This window comes from Aythya marila (assembly GCF_965140915.1).
Source record: "Aythya marila genome assembly, chromosome: 2".
NCBI classification, from domain to species: Eukaryota; Metazoa; Chordata; class Aves; order Anseriformes; family Anatidae; genus Aythya; species Aythya marila.
The window spans coordinates 103,957,658-103,973,167 of record NC_139043.1 but is presented as its reverse complement, the minus strand read 5'-3'; the positions used below and the strand labels follow the sequence as shown (position 1 = coordinate 103,973,167).

At 41.5% G+C, this 15,510-nt stretch overlaps 1 protein-coding gene across 8 annotated transcripts in view; it reads left to right on the top strand.

Annotated features, from left to right (window-relative positions):
* The window catches only part of MTCL1 (microtubule crosslinking factor 1), a 104,262-nt gene that overhangs the window by 75,672 nt on the left and 13,080 nt on the right, over positions 1–15,510 (top strand). For all 8 annotated transcript variants that reach the window (XM_082753337.1, XM_082753336.1, XM_082753342.1 and 5 more), the window contains 3 exons: positions 4,027–4,194; positions 10,357–10,611; positions 14,826–15,131. In XM_082753337.1, coding sequence (XP_082609463.1) covers positions 4,027–4,194; positions 10,357–10,611; positions 14,826–15,131 — 729 coding nt within the window. The remainder of the gene's footprint in view (positions 1–4,026; positions 4,195–10,356; positions 10,612–14,825; positions 15,132–15,510) is intronic.

Here is a 15,510-nt window from a genome sequence, read left to right as displayed (position 1 = left end):
CTCTGAAAAACCTCATGTGTGCAGGACCTTCACCACACTCACCACCCTCACAGAACCCTGTCTTTGCTCTACACAAATTACAGACTTTCTCCTACAAATGCCGGCTCCACTTAATTCATTTATGATCCCCAAACACTAGCTTGTTAATACATCTATTAGCTAAACAAAACTGGAGTGAGAAACCACTTCACTTGTGTGATTGCAGGTCTAACAGCTCTGAGAGTATCACAGACCCAGTGCACATCCTTCCTGAAGGGGTGGATGTCAGCAGCACTCACGTCCCAGTACACCACTGACTAGTCAGACTGTGCTAAAAAAAGCACCCAGGTTTTTGGAGGAGGTCTTCTGGAGGTCCCTTAAGTTCTCAGCTGGAAATAAGCACTGAAATTGGGGTGAGTGGTGAAGCTAGGAGTCTACAAGTTTTGCACCTGCCCAGGAGAGTGCTAAGTTGTTGGTTCTGCTTGGTGAGCTCCAGGATGATATGCATCAGCATTTGTTTCACATTAGGAAGGAAAATTTTCAGTAGTCTAAGAGTGGCTGAGACAACTAGGTCAGAAAAAAAGAAAAGGCTTCCTGTAACTTGAAGTAACCCATGCTTATTTTTAACACTTAATGTTAATATTTAATGACTTGTATTTTCAGCCTGCATTCTTACTGCTGACTTTCTTACCTTGCCTGAAAAGTGAAATACCTTTGAGAAAAATTATAACCCTTGAGGCCTTAATTTCAAAAAGCAGCCTTTAATGTTATATTATTATGATTTGAGTTACTCAACTTAATGGAAAGTACATGCCTCACTTGCCTAGGATTTTTATGTGGCTGGTATGTGGAGGGATGAAGGTACAGCAGAGGGGAAAGGGGAAATAAAAGAGTAGATGATGAGAGGCAAAGTATGTGCAAACTCTGAGAGGAGCCAGTTTGTCTTTCTCTTCATGTTGCTCTTGCTTGGGTGCCTCCTGTCCCAGCCAGACCTTTCTGACATAACCCAGATCCCTGGAGCTGGCATTGTCCCATAGCTGATAGCTGGGGCACATTGCCAATGGGTTGGGCAAGGAACTGGCAAGGTTCAAGAGCCATGAAGAAAGTCTGGTGAAGATAAGGTGGCAAGTCAGGCTGATAGCCCTGCAGAGGAGGTCTTGCTGTAAATGAGCATTTCAATGTGTGTAGTAAGAAATGAGGGAGAACTACCTGCAGAAAAAGAGATTACTTTGCTTCAGTTGAGTAGAAAGAGTGGAGCATCAGTTGGATGGTGTAAATACAGGGAAGTAAGAAGAAAAGAAATATTTAAACATATGTGATACAAAGGAAAAAGCACTGAAAAGCAATACACTCATCTATTGCCAGTGATTGGGGGGAGATCAAGAAAATTCCCAGTTAGATCTTTTTTTTGTTCTTACATTATTTGTTTTCAAAGCATAGGTAAGGAAAAAGCCCAAAGGAATAGTAATTAAAACTTATATGTACTAAAATCATCTACACCAAGACCTAGCTTCACTGTTGCATAGATCTCTGCCTACACAGAGAAAATCCATGGTTCTTGTTTTCTGTTTAGGCTCCTGACCTTGTGGTTTTAATTGACTACTCTACTAAGCTGCTTGTAATAGCAGACTCTGGCAGAATTCTGAGGTAAAATTCTCAAAGAAAAGAGAATTGTGATTAAAAGCAGAGCCAAGCTTCAGACAACGGCTCTGGTCCCAAACTTTTCTACTGCTGGAAGCTCCCATCTCTAGGGGTGACTACTTATCAAAGAGTCCAAAGACCAGAGGTTTACTACATTAAGTTTACTACCAGAGGTTTACTACATTAAGTTTTCATTTCTTGTCAGCTCTTGTTTTCTTCACCTATAAATCCTGAGCAGTGGATGCAGTGAGACTTCAACGCACTTTTATAATTTTATTGTCTTAGACCAGTTGTGAGTCAGTTGGGTTCCTCTATGCTCAAAAGTATGGTAAGGTACTAAAGAGCCTCCTTGCATGGGAGGCTGCCCAGGGGGTCACAACCATGCTCCATTTATTCTGCCTGCACAACATCCCTGGGAGGAACAGAAAGAACATAATAATCTTTATTTTGTATCTGTGGGACTTATTCTCATGCAGAAGCTGTTTGGCGGTTTTAGCAGCAGAAATCTCAGACGTGTCTAGATGTAAATGTTGTATTTCAGAACACATTGTCTCAGAAGTATTTCATCTGTTCCCTAAAAACACTCTGGTTTGGCAAACCAGAGAAATAATCTCACAGACCTCTCCAACTTCAGACTGTAAATACAAAGTCATGCAAAAAATAGAATTCTCTGCAGGAATTAGAAGTATGTAACCAAAACTGGATTTACATTGGCAAGTTAATTAAAATCCCAGCAAGCCCGGGGGGCATCTGGGGTACTTGTCTCATAACAACGACATTGATGTAATGCCTCTTGAAATGAGATGTGTCCTTATCCCAGTAGGCTACAAACCTGTAATTAGGCTCTTTTGGCTCCTCTCTTTATTAGTCCATCACTTCTTCACAAAACCTTATTTTACGGAACTCTAAATCTGAAAAAAATATGTATGCACAGGAATGAGGGATGTAGCTTGCTTTAGTCTTGCTTTTAGTCTTGGTTTTATTTTTCTTCTGCCTCATTTCCCTTGTGGAGCCTTTTGATTACTTTGCCAAATAAAGCATACCAGCAAGCACAGAATGTGGTTCCTGAATAAAAGCACTTAATAAACTTGTGGGGTCAGGCTTTTCAAAAGAGGGTGAGGCCATATTTTGAAGCACTCAGTATCCAGCAGCTCCCATTGTAACAGACACTAAGGGCAAGTCTTCAGAAGAGCTCTAATTCTGATTGTTACAGAAGGATCTTGAGATGTTTGGGGAATCTAGCCTTAATTTGATATCAGAATGAAAATTCGTAGAGAAAACATAAAATCTCATTACATATTGAAAAGTAGGAGATTTTATATGTAGGATGAAGACTGCTGCTGTATAACAGGAAACTGCTAATTGGCATAAAATGTTAATGGAATTAATTCTGCTTCTGTGAGTGTGTTTCTTATAAAACCCCACATTGTACACCATCACATTTCATTAGCCCAAACAGATTATAGGTCAGTCAGTGAGCACCTGCAGTCATCCTGCAGTCATTTCCCCGTGTCTGTTTTGGTTTTGTTTTTGTTTTTCTTTCCTAATGAATCAAATGTCTTGGAAAAAGTAGAGCATGTCTGTTTGTTTTTAAAGAAAAAAGGTGCCCTGGCATGTCTGACTGGTGATTACAAAAATGGGTGAGGTGGGTTCAGTGATGCCAAAAATCTGATGAGGACATGAAATCAGATTAGTTGTATGTATTGTCATTAATATATATACATAATATGAAAAATTATTTAGATTTTTGTGTATATCTGTTTGCTTGACTTGTCTAAAAGAAGTCTCTGTGTAGGTACTTCATGAAACACCAGATAAGAGGAAATGCAGGAAGCCTCCACTTGAAAAAAATAAATAAAAATTAAAATGAATTAGATTATCATGCAAGAATCAAGACAGCTAATTTGAGTTAGGCCTTTCCAAGGAGACTAACACACTCATGAGAACCAGGTGATTAAATACTGAGGGGAAGTGCAAAATGTGTTCTAGTGAAACACCTTAGCAAAGATACTTTGATCAAAACCTCATTTTTTTTCCTGAGTAATTTTGTCTGATAATAAAAAGCTTGGAAAATTAATCGCTTTCCTTTACATGTAGTTTAAAAACATATGAGGTTTGATGCTGAGCAATGACTGTAAGTATGAGATGTACAGCTACCCAACAAACCTCAGCAGTGATACCCTATTTTTGCCTTACAGTATTTAGGGTGACATTATTACAGATGGCTTCAATCCTGAAAGTTGTTTAATGCCTTTTTCAGTGTGACTTGAGTATCCTGTAGCAAGGAAAAGTAGACACAGAAGACATTGCCATTGCAATGGACATGCAGGCATTTTTTCCTCTTACAGATGAATCTGGAGCCTAAAGCCACCCGATGACAACTTTTGTTTTGCTTTGTTCTGGCAGGCAAGTGAAAATCGGAAACTGCTGAACGCTGTGAAGGGTTTGCTGGATGACTTCCGCTCAGAGCTGCGGGACGACGAGCGAGAGCGCCATGGGCTCCAGCAGCAGTATGCCCTGGACAAGGCAGCCTGGGAGGTGGAAATGACTGAGCTGAAGTGCCACCTAGAACAGGTAGCGTCCCTCCTGCATCCAACACCCTTAAAGGATGGCACATTCACTTAACGAAACAGGAAATCTTTGAGTGTCAGGAGAGATGCCACGTTCACTCATTTTAGCCTGGCGCCTGAAAGACCCCCAAAGTTTCCTCTTGGGTTCTAGGTGTCCCAATAAGAATATTTGTGTAGTGGGTGCTATGTAATGTACGTGGGGATGAAGGAATTAAACCTCTTCTAGCTGTATTTTCTCAGAAGTGCTGGCTGGTAATGCATCAGCTGCGATAATGAGACATGCGGGTTTCTGTATTTATTGGCACTTATAGGAGAGAAAATGTCTTGATGTTGGCATGCTGACAACTAGCTTGTCACTGTGCCTTGGCACATAGGAACTGCAGCATTTGATGCACAGGCAAGAAAAGAGTGATTTAATAATTCTGAAGCATTAGATCTGTTTCTTAATATTAAACCAGCCAGTCAAAGCTGCTGGTTAGTGATGGATGGTACCCCACTGAAGAGAGAGCTCTAGCATCCACCATAACTTACTATTAGAAGTATGTGTATAAAATCTGGGGCCAGGTGCTACAGTGCCACATACTGCTGTTCACAGAAGATGTACAATTTCTGAAGCAATAAGAAGACAAATAAGGAAAAAAAGAAAAAAAAGAAAAAGAAAAAAAAAAAAAAAGAGAGGAAAAAAAATAAAAGAAAAAAAAATAAAAAACCAAAGATTCATTTCCAAAGCTGATGGCGTAAAACCTCCACATTGAAGAGAGGAGGAGTGGAAGAATGATTACGTTCAGATCCTGAGAAAAGGATTTGCAATTGTAGAGCTCCTCTGCAGAAGACAGATATAATAAAAATATTCACTGTTGGGAGGGTGGTATATTTAGGAAGATTCACTGAACATCGCAGCACTGTCTGGAGACTCACTGTGACGCACAGCACTGAGTTGTGAGCACTTATTTTTCTGCCCAGGTACTCTAGGCTTGTTTCCCAGAATGAAGGAAGAAGCTTTCATTTTAGCAGAGTTTTTTCTCAGTGGATTCAAATTCTCAGTTCAGATCAGCTGCTTCTTAGTGCGCACAAATTTCCAGACAGCAGATCATTTGAAAAGAGAAACAAAATCAATCCCCATTTTTGCTCCTCCCAAAATAAAGCCTTGGTGACTGTTTTACCTTAAGCTAGAGATGGCAACAAAGAATGAAGCCTAAAGAAAGCTATTTTGAGAACCAACTGCCAGTTTCAAGCTTGCATACTTTGCATTTGCATGGGTGATTTACTCCTGGACTGCCGCTTTGGCTGGTGCTTGGCAAGCAGGACAGTGCTGCTCTTCCTGCCCAGGGACAAGATAGATTTGCACCCTTCCTTCTGGTGACTTTATCAGGCTTCTTGCCATCTCTGCTGCTCTATTGGTAATAATCTGTAACATATGGTAATTTCTGAGCCGTGGGTGTTACTTTTTGCATTTTTTCAAGCAAGAGAGAAGAATAAAACTGATCGATATTTAAGACGTAAAGCTGACTTTCTCAGCAGATTCCCCAAGCCGCATTTATATTTCACAGTAAAAATGGGTCCCTAATGAAGTAGCAAAAAGAGAGTACATAAATCATGAGAGTGTCAATTAGGATAGTGCAAACAACACGAGTGTCCCACTGAGGTCTGTTGTATGTGCTCACAGTTATAAGGAAGCAATTAAAAATGAAATATACAAATAATAATATGATAAACATTAAATAGAAATGTAAATATGAAATTGACTCAAACTGTTGTTAATGATTCCAAATATGGAATTTATTTTTATAAACATTTATTTTTATAACCTGTGTTATACATGTAGGTCAAGTTTCAGGATCGAGATGGGAGGAGCTAGTAAATAACACCTAAATCATCAGCATCACATAATGTCATGTTAACATTTGCTGCTCTGTGGCAGTATGTGGAATAACGACATCTTTAGCTAGACAGCCAAGCCTGTCGTGGCAGTGTGGGTAGGAGGGCCTCTCAGGATGTCATTTTGTCTTTTTTACTGGGAGTGATGAAGCAGCGGGCTGTGCAGCACTCCCACCGTAGGGGGGTATAAAGCTGCCCGACCCCTGACAAGCCCATAGAGAATCAAGGCCTTTCTTGTCTCTACTGTTGTCTGTACTGTCACTGCTTTCCACTTCTTTGTGTGTGCGTGAAGCAGTAGGTCAATTAAGAAGAGCATTTTCCTCAAGAGAGTCACCTCCTAATTAATAGTTACTGACAATGGTTTTGCATTTTGATGCTTGAACTCTCTGTATAGGAAAGACAGAGCAAAAGGAAGGAAGAAAACTACTTTGTTGCAAGAACACGGCATATCAGAAATGATAATGTACTGTTCCCTGCTGCTTTTTGAGCTTTAGCACTGTGTATGTCATTAAAATAAAGGTCTTGGCTGTCAGAAATGCATGTACATCTTATTTGGCAGAAGGATCCTTCAGCATTGTTTTTAAGTTAAGAAATAATGAGATTGCTCCTAAGTATGGGATCTTGATGACTGTGACCAATGGAGTCCCAGTAATTCCAGCTGGAGAAGTGAAAAATCCCAGTATTCTGGGAACTGGGACCAAATCCTGCATAAAACAGAAGGGTGGCCAGCAGGGCAAGGGAGGTGATTGTCCCCTTCTGCTCTGCCCTTGTGAGGCCTCACTTGGAGTCCTGCATCCAGGTCTGGGACCCCCAGCACAGGAGGGATGTGGGGCTGTTAGAGCTGGTCCAGAGGAGGGCCATGAAGATGCTCAGAGAGCTGGAGCACCTCTCCTATGAAGAAAGGCTGAGAGAGCTGGGGATGTTCAGCCTGAAGAAGAGAAGGCTTCAGGGAGACCTCACTGCAGCCTTTCCATATTAAAAGGGGACTTATAAAAAGAGATGGAGAACAACAGGCAGATAGTGATAGGACAAGGTGGAATGGTTTTAAACTAGAAGAAGGGAGATTTGGATTAGGCTTTGGGAGGAAATTCTTCACTCAGAGGGTGGTGAGGCACTGGCACAGGCTGCCCAGAGAGGCTGTGGATGCCCCATCCCTGTAGGTGCTCAAGGCCAGGCTGGATGGGGCTTTGAGCAACCTGGTCTGGTGGGAGGTGTCCCTGCCCATAGCAGGGGGGTTTGGAACTGGATAATCTTTGAGGTCCCTTCCCACCCAAACCATTCTGTGATATGCACTGAGAATTGGCATATAAGGACACGAACCCTCGCTATGACTCCAATGAGTGGTCCAGCTTCGGGATTCTTGGGGGAAATGCAAGCCATGGTGCAAATGGAGAGACATCTAGCCACCTTAGCAGTTAGCAGGTTTGGAAAAGACACATCTAGACTTTAATGCTAAAGAGCCACCACTGGACCCTTCCTCCATGATTTGAGCCGTTTCATAAACACAGAGGCAAACAGTCTCTTTGCCAGCAACACTCTTCTGCCTTTCACTGGCACTGAGAACTGTCCTCCAAGTGTAAAGGCACCACCTCTGACTGAAGAATGCTGTAGGTCCCAAATCACAGATCACACTTCTGAAGAATGTTCTTTTGTCTCATTGCCTCTTTTGGCTTTCCTGCTCAATGCAGGCAACATGGCCTAGGGACCACTGCCTTTCTTGTTTGCAAACTGAAAGGCTGAGAACTTGCCACATGGTGGTTACGAATTCAGTGGTGTAAGGCAAGAGAGAGTCTTGAGTTCAACATTTTGCTGATTTTATTAGATTAAAAAAATTGAAGGAGAAATTTGCTTTATACCATAATCATGTAAACTGCATATTGCAACATTTGTTTGCCTTATAGGTTGCTTTTAGCATTTTTTGGACTTCATGCCAGCTAAAGAATTTGTTGCAGACATTGGCGTGTCTGTCAGCTTAGCACGTTAGCCATAGCTACTACTCAATGTGGCATTATTCCCCGGGAGACAGCACTGTTGTAAGGTTAAGTTTGCACTCCAGCCTGGCTGGATTTACTCCAGACACTCCAGCAACTTCTGCCAGGAGCTCCTATTGCAGGATGAAAAATGAGAAGTCTGCAAGGGCATTAAAAGTACTTGAAAGATCACATAGATATATTGCAAAGGACAAATTCTACATAATCCTCTGTCAGGCTTAGATGTAAGGAAACCAGGTAGAGTTTATATCATTTTAGAGGCTCTTACTATTCTGGCTGATCTCAGCTCTGCAGTGACACTCCCAAAATACATGATTATTCAGTGTCACAGCCACTTAGTAAACCCAGAAGGAACTTGCAAGGGCAACCCAGAGGGGCCAAAGCAAAACAAACCTAAAAGAATGGATGTCAACCTGACCAGACCCTCCCTTTGGAGCTGGGGACTTGTGGATGCACAGAGGGAAGATGCAGCAAGGGGCTAGAGCCCATTACCTTAAGTTAGTGCTGAGTTTGGAAACCAGCAGTGTCTCCATCACCATCAAATCAGACACCATCAAACCAGATGGTGTCTCCCATGGTGGATCTGCAGCAGAGATGGCCAGATGTCTGTCCCGGGATGTTCTGCATTTCTGCCCCACAACACCTGTGGTCCATGACTGAGCTGTGCTATTGTGCGTGGGACAACCCCTGGCACATCGCTGCAGGTCGCAGAAGCAAGGGAGGAGATGCCTGCCTCAGGACAGCCTCAGGGGAAGAAAAGACCAACTGAGAGACATTAAACACAGAGGCACCACATCTGGCCAAGAAAGCCCAAACCAGTCCGGATTTATCTCGCTTTACTGTTTGTCATATGCAAATTGATTTTATTCCATAATACATGGCAGGTAATTGCTACATTTGCTTTAAAAACAAGGGATGTAGAAGTATAATACATAACACTGCTTCCAAAGGCCAGGAGGGAAGTGTAGTAGTTGGCAGCAAGGTTATTTTGGGACTGCTCAGTGCAGCCCCCATGTTCCCATCAGTTGGTCCATGCTCCTGCACCCAGGTGCCACTGATATCAGTGGGATTTTTACCACTAACCAGGTGGGACTTCAGTAAAATAATGAACTCAAGCAAACAAAACATGTTTGAGTAATCTGTAATCAATTTGTCCATTAATTCTTCGTGCTGAACCCCACCTTGATAATGCTCTTAATATCTATTGCTTTTTAATGATTTTTTTTTCATACAGTTGATATTATTTCTTCTCCTCTAAGTCTGGTATCTGCCTTATAGTTTTTTTGCTGATAACGTGAGTTCTTGAGTTAATACTGAAGGAACTACCCCACTGCTGTCAAATCTGACTTCTGGAAGGTTTTACAGGTATGACTAGTTACAGACAGAGGTCGATCAGTATCTGACATTTGTGCCTGTACAAAATAACACACTTCTGAGTCTCATCAAATGTTGTCAGCACCGTCCTGGCCCCACAAATTTACATTGCATAAATAGGTTCGGAGAGAGAAGATAGTGTCGTGTCAGCTTCCATAGAATCATGGAATGTTTTGGGTTGGGAGGGAACTTTTAAAGATCATCTAATTCCAACGTCCCAGCCATGGGCAAGGTCATCTCCCCCTAGATAAGGCTGCCCAAGCCCCACCCAACCTCACCATAGGCGGCTGCTTTTTTTCTAAATGATTTTTCTGGTTGGTTGGTTGGTTTGGAGAGAAAAAAAAAAAAAAAAAAGAAAAGAAAAAGAAAAAAAAAAAAAAGACTTTGGAAATTAGTGCTAGAAGATGCAGGTGTTTAAGGTCTGCAAGTGGCTGTAACAGGCTGTTCTCTGCAGCTCAGTAAATTCTGTACCTCTCTGCCCTTTACCTGTGGAGGCTATTCCAAAGACAAATTACCCTGATCTGGCCTGAATTTCCCTTTGCTCAGAGAGTTTGGGATTATTTTCCACACTGGACTGTTTGAAGGTACTATCTTTCTCTCTTGCTAAAGGAGCAAGTTTCCCAGAAAACCTGATGCTTCTGCTTTTTGAAGAAAACTACCTTCAGAGGCAGAAATGAGTTTTCACTACTTCTCACTCTTGGTTGCTTGTGACCCATTCTGACTCATCCGCACACCTACTGACTTGTAAACAAAAGGTGAAGCTTTTATCAGGGGATGTTTATCAAGGGATAAATTTTCCCCTCTCTTGAACTTATACAAAGCCATCGAGTCTCTTCAAGTCTCTCCAACTAAAATTCCTTGTCTGACACAGGGTTTTACCTGCAAAAGTTTGGTGTCCTAATAATGTTTTATTTTAATGGCAGCTGGAAGGGAAGAGTGAGAAGACCTCAGGAGATGTAGGCCTCACTTCTGATGCCAAAGGAGCTTTTAAACGGGAAAGAGAGGAACACAAGAAGCTTCTGGCTGAGACTCACAGTGTGGTGATGGACCTCCGCTGGCAAATCCAGCACAGTGAGAAAAATTGGAACCGGGAAAAGGTGGAGCTCCTGGACAGGCTTGATAGGGACCGACGAGAATGGGAGCGTCAAAAGAAGGAGCTGCTCAGGCGGATAGAGCAGGTAAGGAGTGGGCAAAGGCTGGTTGCAAAGCATGAGTTGTTGCACCACTGCTACACGCAGTCCAAGGTCAAGAAACTGTAGTAAGAAACAGCACAGGAACAGTTTTGGTTCCTTGGCTACATCAGTGTTTCCCATGATACAAAACAATTTACGTGCTCAAGGGAGTAAAAGGAAAATGCTCATAAGCCCTATAAAGGACTGCTTATGAGAAATCAGGTCCAGGTTAAAGGCCATTTCCTGCCTTATTTCAATTACCCTGTACAGGCATGGTCCCACTGATTCACTCTGTTTGAAAGCTTATGTGCATCTCTTCATGCTGAAACACTCAGTCCCACACGCAGGGTTATTCAAGGTTGGATATACAGCTTCCTGCCAAAAAAAAGTCTGTTCATCTGTGAATTTGCCACCAAAGATGCAGCTGCTGTGACTATTCAGTCTCAGCTGAATTCTTTTTCTCTAGCAAAGGAAACCAGGAGATAACAATGAAGAGTCCTGATTGATACTAAACAATCAGCTTGCAATGCTAAATATTCAGAAGACACTTTTGGCCTTGATCACATGAATTTTGTACACACCTCTTCTATCATTTGCAAATCTGGTAATTGTGTATCTATCCCCTTGTTTTTCATGCCCATCATCTACACCGCCGTGTACTTCCATCTGCTTAATATTAGATACTGATTTGAAAATGTTGATCCAACTTTCACCTAATGGGTTTCTGTCTGGCTGGAAACCACACAAAATATTAAAATCAAGTTTAATGATGGAGAATTAATACACCATTTTTGACTGAACATTGCTCAGCTCTGAGTCATGCATTCCAGGAAGAGTAAGAAAAACAACTGAAATTGTGGGTCCTCAATTAACTGAATACTTCCTGTCCTTAGGACATCAAAAATGGAATGGCACCAGATTTGTGCATGCTCTCTAGGGAGCACTTCGCTTGAATGAAGTACAAAGTAGCTTCACATGTTAAGCTTAATGAAAGCCTGGGGTGACTTCATGACTGATTTTTGAAAAGGGTTCTTTGTCTGTATCTCATGTTCCCATGCTTGGGCTGCAACAAGAAGCTAGAGAAAAGACACCAGGCTGTAAATATTATCAGACTAAGCCTCAGTTTTAGTTATGGCTGGTAAGCCCACTGGGAAGCACTTAAGAAAATGCTGTACCTTACAGATATTTCTAAAATCATTACTAAAAATGTAGGTGCGAGTGGGTGGTGACCAATATGAAAGTTTTACGGAACAAGAAATGTGATTTGAGCTTCTTACTTCAAAATATCAATAAACAATATTCTGGCTTTTTTAAACTCCTGTTTATCTGAGGGTTTCTGAGAATACTTCATGCAGCTTCTTGAACTAGCCTTGCAAAACCTTGTAACGTGGAACTATAGTGTGTCTCTTAAGATAAAATAACCAATGCACATGAGATAAAAAGGGTTGTAGCAGAGCAATTCATCAAAGTTAATCTGGTTCCAAGGCTTCACTGGCAGAAGATGCTGATTTCTCCCTGTTTTGTCTGGGCTGGTTTCTAATTCTTGAATTTGAGTGGCCAAAATACCTCCTGTGGATTCTTCATGCAAAATGAGAATTAAATAACCATCAGAAAATTTCCTGTTATACTAAGGACATGGGCATAAACTTTTGTTTGGAAAATCACTGGTACTTCTTTGGATGTTTATAATGCTGCCTATGAACTGTATATTTTGACATTAACTCTTCAATGTATCCTCAGTAGCCTGAGGGATCTAACCTGGTTCAGGACTCCTTATTTTATTCCCTGGGAACAAGGCCCATTGAAGGGTGGAGGAGAGAAATCCCTGTTAATGTTACCTAGCCTTTAATTCTCTTCAAACCTGAAATAACCTCTCAGAGTCATCTTGGGAAAGTCTACAGAATAGCTCTTAACTAACCCTGGAACTGATTTCTTTTGTTACCATTCTGAAACTTCTAGGGCCCAACTATCTATTTATGGTACAAGAGTTTTACACAATGTTAGCCACAGATAGGGAAAATAAAAAAATACTATGTCAGGCTAACTCCAGAGGACAAGATGATCAGAAATAGCATTGGAGAGCTTGGCTATCTGCCTGCAAAACTTCATAATCCCATTTTTGCTTATAATCAAACATTTCCGTGTGTGACAGGAAGCTTCCAAATATTTGCAGGCTTTTAGTTGAGTGTCTTCTCAGATTGCAGTCAAGTCCAGCTTTATATGGAAGCAATTAGTATTTCTCTGAAGTCCTTCTCCCCAGTGTTCTTCTGTGTGTATTCCATGTATGGCAATACATAGAGGATGAGGAGACTACACCAGTGTGTATGTTTGAAAACCAGTCCAAGAAAGAACTGAAGCACGTGTGCCAAACTTCTTACTAATGCTTTATGCCTGTCTGCTTTCACAGAGCTAATGAATAATACATGTATGATAAGAGGGAAGCTCACACCAATGTATAAAATATATAAAATACTTTACTTCAGTTAGTTATGGGAATACCACTTGCATGTAAAAAACATGATGACCTACTTTTTTTTCAGAGCTCAAAGTTGTATTTTTTTTTCTTTCTTTTCAAGTACACTGTCACTTTGTTTTCCCTTAGAGAACACACACACACTGTGTTCTTTAATCTAATTCTGCAAAGATCACACCAACAAATATTTGAAACCACAAGATCACCTATTTGGAGAGGTGTGTTTTTATAGGTATAAGCAGATTCAGGCTCAAAATCATTAGTCAATTGAAAAGTTAGGCCAGTATTTCTCATTTTAATTCTCCTGACAGTAGTTTGACATCCAGAGAGTGAGACAGTATTCTGTGCTGTTTTCTCTTAGAGGTTCCCAGATAATCATCTTGCAAGGATCTTTGAAAATCAGTGGTGGCTTGCATGTGGATCTGTATATACCAACAATGTGCAATTACCATTTCTCCTTGCTTTGGGTCCTGCCCATATGCTGGGAAATGGACTCTGGGATCTCTTCAGATATACCTCCCAGCCCCTACCTTTATAGGATTCCTAAGCTGCTTTTAATAAAACTGTTTCAGATTTTGTGTATAATGAGCAAAACACTAAAGACGCTTTCACCTTCTTGTAGACCTGAATCAAGCAAAAGTCTAACTGACTTCAGCCCAAGTGAAAATTTAGTAATTTAGGATCTGGCCTAAAATCTGCATTTGATCTACATTAAGCGATGTGATGCCCATTGATTTTTTTTCCATACACATGCAGCAGCATTAAAAGCATGTTTTGTAGGAGGTCCTCAGTCCCCAGGATCCCAGGAAATGACTAGCATTTGCAGGTTATTGCCAGTAACCTTAGCAGGCTGCTCTCGCAAAGCATCAGAATTATTTATCGGATTCCTGCTGTCTCTCATTGTATTTGAAAATGTCACTCACTTCACTTAACCTGCTGTATTCATAATTAAAGGAAATGTTGATCACATAACCTAATTGTAAGACTGACAGAAGTTCAATTTCAGCAGTGGTTCACTGTCTCTCTGTCCAGTTTTTCTAAAGTGTAGAGTTAATAGCTTTGATGGCCCTTCTATTAAATATGTATTTTCTTCAAATGTGCTTTGCATGCCTAATTCATCCCCTTGATAATTCTTTTATTACAAATAGTCAACTTTCTAGCTCTGTGTTAGGGCTAGACCACCTTGAAGACAAAGCTTTTGTGTTTTGTTAAGAGGGATTTTCCCCCTCTGGAAACAAGGTGAGTGATATACATGAAAGTGCGATCCTTGTATTGCTGACCAGAAGAAAGTTTGTGTATATTTTGATGAGACTCAAAATCACTCACCCTTATTTGAGCTTCTACTTGTTTTGCTTTAGGATCTTATGTCAAGATTGCTTTTAAACAACAGTGTTGATTTGTTTCTTTAAAAATCAGATTACAAGCAGACACATGATTTTGTGTGTATATATACAGAGCGTATATATGTATACATATAGGCATAAACAAGCAAAATTAAATATGTATTTAACCACTTGAAATCCTCTGAGTAATAGCATCAAAGTCCTTAATACATGTCTTGTTGTGAAAGGGCCAAGAGAGCAAACCCGCCATGCCTGGAGCCAGGCGGTGACCTCAGGCAGCCCAGCGGCATGCAGCATTGTCTCCCCAGGCCACGCGTGCCTTGCTCCAGGAGAAGGATGAGCAATGCAGGGTGCCATAGGCTACACGAATAATTGCTGATCCTTCCAACTTGCCTTGTTTTCAGCTTCAGAAAGAAGTGAGCCCACGAAGAGGAGGGAGCTTTCTGTGTGACCAGAAGGAGAGCAACCTGCGCCCATTTACGACCCAGGGGAACCTTCACGTGCCTCGCCCGATGGGATCAAGATCCTACTCCGACTCAGATGCCATTCAGTTTGATGACCGGTCACTGTCCAAGCTGAAGGAGAGCGATCGGTGCAGCGCCACAGAAAACCTCTTCCTGGAGTCGCTGTCCCTTGATTCTCCCGATGAGTCGGAGGAACACCGCTCCCGGCAGCTGGAGCGGGAGAAATTCTTTACCGGATTAACAGAAGTATGCGCTCTTCTAACTTTTGTCAAGCCTGCATGTTGTCTCTTGTGTCACAATTTGCACAGCATCCGTGCTCTAGAAGTGAGATACTGTGTCATGGTCACTGCTTTGCAGCTATCCAGCAGTAAATTTGGTATTGATGTGGTTTGTCCCTTGTTATGAGCTGATTAGACTGGTGTCAATCACAGGAGAAACTGGGAGCCAGTCTAAGGGTCCCAAAGATTACCTCACCTGCTGGCCATTCATATTAGGTACTGTATTAGATATATATATGGGCTCAGAAGGTCTCATCCAGCTGTAAATACCTACATACATACAGAAGCACGGGCTACGTATTGCTAGTAAGGAATTAAGTGCTGTAGAGAGGTACTTCAGGTTGTTC